This window comes from Microtus ochrogaster, chromosome 16 (genome assembly GCF_000317375.1).
Source record: "Microtus ochrogaster isolate Prairie Vole_2 chromosome 16, MicOch1.0, whole genome shotgun sequence".
NCBI lineage: Eukaryota > Metazoa > Chordata > Mammalia > Rodentia > Cricetidae > Microtus > Microtus ochrogaster.
The window spans coordinates 52,570,386-52,578,322 of record NC_022018.1 but is presented as its reverse complement, the minus strand read 5'-3'; the positions used below and the strand labels follow the sequence as shown (position 1 = coordinate 52,578,322).

At 45.4% G+C, this 7,937-nt stretch overlaps 1 protein-coding gene across 1 annotated transcript in view; it reads left to right on the top strand.

Moving 5' to 3' along the window:
- The window catches only part of Wnk2 (WNK lysine deficient protein kinase 2), a gene marked incomplete at its 5' end in the record, with an annotated part of 108,348 nt that overhangs the window by 76,961 nt on the left and 23,450 nt on the right, over positions 1-7,937 (top strand). Inside the window, 3 exons of the mRNA XM_013349139.2 lie at positions 992-1,162; positions 1,275-1,320; positions 1,868-1,987. Of these exons, the coding sequence (XP_013204593.2) occupies positions 992-1,162; positions 1,275-1,320; positions 1,868-1,987 (337 nt within the window). The remainder of the gene's footprint in view (positions 1-991; positions 1,163-1,274; positions 1,321-1,867; positions 1,988-7,937) is intronic.

Here is a 7,937-nt window from a genome sequence, read left to right as displayed (position 1 = left end):
CGCGCGTGTGTTCTCCAGCATACACACACAGGCAAAGCCCCTACACAATTTCTCAGCCAGTTATTATTTTGTTGAGCTTTGTAAATTGCATCTCTTTGATCTCAGGTCCTCTGGATACCCTGACCCTCCCTTCTCTCTCTCTATTGTGCTTTCTCTTATGAACTGGATAGAGGATTGAATCACATATTTTAAAGTCAAGTTAACTGAAAGCTTTTCTGCAGCTAAGCAGGATGTGTGTGCACAGACATTCCATGTGCAGTCCCTGCTTCCTGATGGCTCTCTGCCTTGCTGCCTCCCTGCTTCAGGTTTGGAGGCATCAGGAGGCTGCAGGGGAAGCACAGGTGTAGATGGTGGACTAGGGTGCCAGTTCACCTTAGTCCAGCTTGGCCAACTCTGAAAGATCTGTCTAGATTTAGCATTTAGAAGAGCCCCGTGGCTCTAGGGCAAGAGCTCTGTGAAGATGACTTGTGAAGAAGGTGAATTGGAAAGAATTCTGGAGAACCAGTCATGGTGGTGTGTGCCTTTAATCTCAGCACTTAGGAAACAGAGGCAGGGTATTGAGGCCAGCCTGGTCTACGTGGTGAGTTCCAGGACAGCCAAGGCTACTCAGTGAGACCCTGCCTTAAAATAATAGCTGTGGCTCATTGTCTAGTGCTGTGTTCCAATTAGGCCTTCTCCCTTAGACCCAGTAGTAGTGCACCTATCTTTCGTGGAGATTGTTGGGCTAGCTTGAGGTTCCACGGCCAGCTTTTGCTCCAGGAAAGCAGTCCACATGGGGCTATCTGGTTGTGTGGAGTAGCATTTTCAGCCTCAACATCATACCTGTGTCTCTGGGGCCATTAACTTTCTCAGCCCTCACCAGGGGACACAAACTTTGTCATGTCTTTCTGTGGGATCTAGGGCAGGATAGAGTATGTATATCCCTGTTAGAGCCCCCATACACCCATGATCTATGCAAGGTTGTCACCAGCAGTCCCGTGTCCCTTTGCAGGTAGAGCATGACTTCATCCTGCCTGCTGAGCGAGAGACGTTCATCGAGCAGATGAAGGATGTCATGGACAAGGCGGAAGACATGCTCAGCGAGGACACAGATGCTGATCATGGCTCTGATACAGGGACCAGCCCTCCACACCTGGGTACCTGTGGTCTGGCCATGGGGGAGGTGAGAGCCCAGGTCCCCAGGGCATGCTGGTAGATGCAGCAGGCAGGAGGCTCAGAAAAAAAAAAAAGCTCTCAGTGAGGCTGCTGACCTGCAATCCCTTTCCCTCATGCAGGAGAATGGACAGTCTCAAGCCAACGCCCCTGTCTATCAGCAGAATGGTAAGCCTATCCCGACAGCTGTACCTGGCCGAGTAGCGAGCCTTGGGAAGAGCCGTTCATTTCCTTGCACCCTCTTGCTCTGAAGCAGGCATTTGACTGAAGGTCCCTGTTGAGCATAACAAGGACTTTGGCCACTGCACAAGGATTGTAGGAGTGGTAATGACACTCTCTCAGCTGGTAATGGCTACCCTGTCCCACTAGCAGCTATCTTGGGGGCTACAGGCACCCCAAGGACTAAATAAGGCTCTTCTGAGAGTCTGTAGCTGCCAGTGAGGCCCCCTGGTCTGGGTGTCCACCCTATGCCCTTCTGGTTGAGAGGAGCAGATGGAAGCCTCATTGTTAAGGGGCTTGGAGGGTCACCTGAGTCATGGAATGAAGCCATTGAGGCTTATAAATGAGAGCTTGAACCCCCTGCCTACTTCTGGAGAAACCTCCACAGGTGGAATGTGCTTCCCAGAGCTCCTAATGGGGTCTGGTACAGTAGTAGGCTGCCCTGGCCTAGAGGTACTGGGTCCCTCTCAGCGCTTCTTTATGCTCTGTTTCTCAGTCTTGCACACGGGGAAGAGGTGGTTTATCATCTGTCCAGTGGCTGAACACCCAGCAACAGACACTTCTGAATCATCACCCCCACTTCCTCTAAGCTCTTTGCAGCCAGAAGCCAGCCAAGGTAGGAGTACACAGAGCCAAGACCCCCCCTCTGTAGCAACCTAGAAGCTTCCCCCTGTGCAGCCCTGCGCTAGAATATGTTGGGTACCTGGCATTGTGCAAGGGGCTGCCGCCCCATACTGTCACCCCAAAGCTCAAGGCAGGTGACAGGGCCATGTTACCATCTCTCCCTGTTTTCTTCTGGATCAGCCACCAGGCAGCATTGGCTTGAGCTGGCCCTATTGTCTTTACCACTCAGGGTGATTGTGTGCTGATGGGCTCTGGGCCCTTCTTACTCGGTACTGCCTAGTGACCCAGCCTGTCTTTGTCACCTTGGAGTACATCCACGGTGAACAGGCTCTCCGAACCCTGCTTTGCATGGGGAGGTGGGATTCTGAGACCACCTGATTCTCAGTTGTCACATGGATCACGGTGCTATTCATCTGCTCCTGAGACTGCCTGCACCTATCCGCACAGATGTCCGTAAAAAAACCCTTCAGCACTGTTGATTTTTTATGATACTTAGAAGGGTGAAGGAGTCATTGGAACAAACTTGATCATCACTTGGCAAGAAAGAGTTGATAATAAAATAATTTGGTTCTCCATCATGCTACACTCATGAGAAGGATATGAAAATCAATTTTTCTCATTATCATATTTTTTGGTGAATACCTTCATACTTTTGGAGATTTGTTACCGCTGGAAGAAGGTCATCTTAATAGTAAAATCCAGTGACATATATGCTGGGAGGAGCTGTGTTCTGGCCAGGAAGATGTGCTCAGCCTAGCCTGAGAAGTCGGGGTCTAGTGACCTTACCGGGAAGGCTTACTTTCAAAATGAGGGTCTCTTTACACATTCCACTTTCCTTGCCTTATACACACTCCCTGATCCAAGGAAAGCCCTGTTACAAGGTGGGTAAATTTCAGTGTGCCATGGTATGTCTTCATGGATAGTGATAGGGGCTAAGAGCACAGAGTTAAACCCTCACCCTTCATCTCCATGCTGAATGACCCTGGGTACTATTCACAGCAAGTTTGTATATGGTAGGGGGGCTGGGTAGAGAAATGGGTGGCAGATGTGTTCATCTGAATTAACTATCCATAGAGAAGGACCAAAAAACTTGATAAGTTATGAAAATTACACTTTTGAAGGCACTGGAAATCTGAAGATAGTGAAAATGTATCGGATCCTAGGTAGTGGGGAACAGAAACTAGATATAAGACCAGTCTTGGCCCCTTTACCACTGAGAGCATCTGAGAGCGTCTGAGTGAGGTTGCAAGTATCACACTAGAGAGAACAGATAAAGTCCAGGCCCTCTGTGTCTACTAAAAACTTAAATAGTATGTATATGTAGGTAAACAGGTGGATGAGGGCTGGAGAGTTGGCTCAGTGGTTACGAGCACTTGCTGCTTTTGCGGAGGACCCAGGCTTGGTTCCCAGTACCCACACAGTGACTCACAACTGCCTGTAACTTCAGTTCCAGCAGACCTAACACCCTTGTTTGGCCTCCACAGACACTAGGCACACACATTGGGGTTTACATCTGTGTTACGTGTGGGCAAATGTATACATACACTTTAAAAAATAGTTTTAAAAAAAGGAAGGTTGTGGTAGAAGATAAACTCGAAAGGTTGCTGTTTTAACTTAAAACTAAATAGACTTCTGAACAAAGAAAATGATCAGTGCTTAAAAGTCATGATTCACATTCATTAAAGGATCGCTTTCCAAAGCACATTTAGAATCCTAAACACAAGTGCATCTAGTAACAGAACTAAGCCTGGCATGATAGCACAAGCCGGCAATCCTAGCTCTGGGAGTCTGAGACAGGAGATCACTAGTTTGAAGCCAGCCTGGGCTATATATAGTAGTGCAACCCTACTTCAAAAAAAAAATCAAAATAATAAAATCTTAACAGTAAAACAACCTCACTAGAACCAAAAGCAGAAGCAGACAGTCTGCCGCTGTAGTAGAGACCTCCACATTCCTCTCTCAGGAAGAAAAAAACAGCTGTGATAGCCAGTTTGACCTACTTGACTTTACAGATCGTTCTGTGTGGGTGGAATGCACTCTTTATCAGACATGTAGAGAAATTACCCTGAATTATAACAAATCCAACATAGAAAACGTCAACATTGTACTGATTACCGTCTCTGATAGAACATAACTGAGAGATGAGTGATTGGTTATCAATGGTGGGAAAAAAAAAACAATCCTAAGGAGAGTCAGGACAGTTTGGAATGAACACAGAATAAGATGTGGCTAAAGTTATAAGGAAATATTATAGTACTAAAAAGTTAACAGGACAGCCTTCTGCTTTGAGAAATGAGGACAGTGAATGCAGAATAAATCCAAAGACAGCGAAGCCAAGACAATAAAGAGCAGAAGTCGGTGACATTTAAAATGAACACGAATACAGGATAAATCCAAAGACAGTGAAGCCAGGGCTATAAGGAACAGAAGTGAACAACATTGAAAATGAACAAAATAAGTGAAATCAGATAAAATCAATGAAGCCAGAAACTGGTTCTTTGGGGGGAAAAATCAGTAAAGTTATAAATCTCTAGTAAAACTGGCAAAAAAAGATAATAAAATATCAATCTCAGGACTAAAAGAAACATTATAGATAAAGGATAAAGGGTGTTCTTGGAGATAAAGAGCAAGCCCACAGAAAAGGACCAAACCGCTGAAATGAAAAGGACTAGTTAATTCTGCAAAATCTACCGATTGCTAACACTCATCTGCTCTGGAAAAGTTATACCACCACAGATGTATTAGAAAGAGAGAATCTATAGGTCACATTTCCCTCAAAGACTTCTCAAGCCCAGGCAAACACCCCCACTCGCTAGCAAGATCTAACGCCAGTTCTATAAAATCTCTTCAAGAAATCATGTCACTGAGCAGATCAGCATCATCCTCAGTTCGTTTACAGACTTGAGAAATGGTTCCTGCTTCAGCCGGGGTAGTCTTTTTAGTGAGGATGCCGAATAATGACTTATTCATAGACTAAAAAGTGAACCTCACTCGGGAGGCAGAGGCAAGCGGATCTCTGTGAGTTCGAGGCCAGCCTGGTCTACAAGAGCTAGTTCTGGGACGGGCACCAAAGCTACAGAGAAACCCTGTCTCGAAAAACCAAAAAAAAAAGTGAACCTTGACCTTAAGCCTCACGTCATATACAAAAAAATTAATTATTAACAAATCAAATATAAAATTTTTGTGTGTGTTTATACTCGCAAGTTTTTTATTTTATTGAATTTAAGTTTTTTTTTTTAAAAAATCTATAAAGTACAAAACTCTAACTTTTAGAAGAAAGCAGAGGAAATCTCTCTCTCTTGAGGATTTCTTGACTCAGTGCTGGTCTAGAATTGCAAACAGCCCTGGGTTCAGCCTCCAGGACTGCATGCACCAGGCAGATGTGGTAGTGCTCCCTGCAATCCTCACACTGCAGTAGCAAGGGAATGAGAAGTTCAAGGTCATCCTCCGCTGTCTAGTGAGTTCAAGGCCAGCCTGAGACTCCTTCTTAGAAGGAAGCAAGGAGAAGGAAGAAAAACGAGAAGAAGGGGAAGAAGAGACAAATCAGACAGTGTCAAAATTAAAGCCTTTTACTCTAAATGAGGAAATCCACAAACCAGAGAGAAGTTACCAGCAGCGCGTATGACCAGCGAGGATTCCCACCCAGCAGACATGAAGAGCTCTAACAGAGGAAAAGGCAAACCATGGCAGCTCAGTTGATGGGCAGGTGCATCACAGGAGATGCTGGATGCCTCGTATTGAGAAGGCAGTCAGTTTGTGATGACTCAGTGGGTATACGTGCTTGTCATCAAGCCCAGTGACCCAAGTTAGATCCTGGACCCACAGGGTAGAAGGAGAGAACTGACTTCCCTGCTCGTGCCACGGCATGTGTGCATGCTCGCCCCAGATGTAAAAACAAAACACAAAGTTTTGGCAAGGATGTGGAGAAATGCGAAGCCCTCTGTACGATCGGCGAGAGTGTAAATTAGTGCAGATATTATAGGAAGCAGCATGCAGGTTCCTCAAAAAGTCAAAAGCAGAACTCTTCCATGATTTAGCAGTCCCAATCTGGGTGTGTTCAAGTTAATCAAAAACAAATTCTGGAAGAAGTGTCTGCTCTTCTGTGTTCATGTAGCATCATTTGTAGCAGTCAAAGACATGGAAACAAATGGAATGTTAGCAGATGATTGGACAAAGAAAAATGTGTATACCCAGTAGACTGCTATTGAGACACTAAAAAGGAAATCCTGCCATTGGCAACAACATGAATCTGCCTGGGGTGTTATGTTGAATGAAATAAGCAATTCACAGAAGCACAGATATGTTGCAACTCTACTTGTGGGAGGTTTCTGTATAGTCAGAATGAGAGAGCAGAGTAGAGATTGACAGGGCAAACAGTGGCTGTGCATCAGGTCTGAGGTTTCATTTGGTTACACACACCAGGACCATGCTGTGTATTTGAGCATTAAAAGAGTTGGTTTCATATTAAGGTTACCACAATCAGAAGGCCTTTCCACTTCCTCAGGGAGGAGGGAAGAAAGGTTCATGAGCATTGAGAGATTGCCATAGAAGGGACACCATCCCCCACCTTGGAGGTACCTCACCATCCTCTGTTGACACCAGAGGTTCTCTATGGCCAGCAGCATCTCTGAGTGTGCACCGAGCTGAACAAGGGCACCTCTGTACCTCTGCCCATGGATAGAAGAGCCTTCTAAACCATGAAAACAAGTATGTTCTTTAGAAGACATTCCAGTACCATGAAGACAACAGGAAGGAGAACATGTCAGTTATTGACCTTTGGTGGGCAGGGATAGAGGATCTGCATGGGTCTGGGCACAGGAGCGGGGCTTTGGATCCTGGTAACTAGCCTACTGCTACTGCCTTTTTATGGTTTTCGTTGTGTGTTTATGAGAGACTATGCATAGGTATGATGTTTGAACATGTCCATGTGGGAGTCTACCTATGTCTGTGTGTGGAGGCTGGATGTTGATGTTGGGAGCCTTCCTTGGTTGCTCTCCACTTCTTTTTTTTTTTTTTTAATGCATCCATATTATTTTTCGAGAAAGGGTCTCTCATTGAACCTGGAACTTTCCAGTTTGGCTAGACTAGTTGTTCAATGGGCTCCAGAGAGCTACCTGTTTCCCCGTACCCCCAGTGCTGGGATTATAGGTACATACCACCATGCTCAGCTTCTGGGTAGATGCTCGTGATCTAAACTCATTCTTATGCATGACTGGCGCTTTATCCATGGAGGCATCTCCTTAGCTACAGTCTTTCACATTATGTCCTGTCTATAAAAGGGCACAGGGCTTCTGTGAGTAGAAGTGAGAAATGATGAGCTTCAAACGATACAGGTTTGAGACATAATCACACCCTGTGCCCTCTCTTTAATTCCCATCATAGTCTCTGTGACTTCCTTTAGAGCTTTGGGTGCTCTAGCAGAATACTGGTGAACTGTGTCTTCATGTGATCCCCTGTAGGCAGAGTTTTTGTTGGAACTGCCTGGCTCCAAAATAAACGCAGAAACTTAATTATAAATGGTCAACCAATAGCTCAGGCTTATTACTAACTAGCTCTTACAACTTAACCCATTTCTATTAATATATGTATTGCTACATGGCTCATGGCTTTAACTATTTATTCTCCAGCATATCTTGCTCCCTCTGTGCCTCCTGGTGACCTCTCAGACTTTGCCTTCCTCCTTCCTAGCATTCTCTCTGCTCTGAAAAACCTGCTTAGCTATAAACCAATCAGCTTTTTATTAACAATTGTAGTAATATGAACGGCAGGGCTGCGTCCCCAGTACCCCGCTGCCCACAAGGCTAGCTTTACCCGAAATAATTACACGGACACTGTATTCATTTAATCACTGCTTGGCCATTTCTATCTAGCCTCTTCTAGGCTAACTCTCGCACCTGGACTAGCCCATCTCTAATAATCTGCTGTAGCCCACAAGGTGGCTT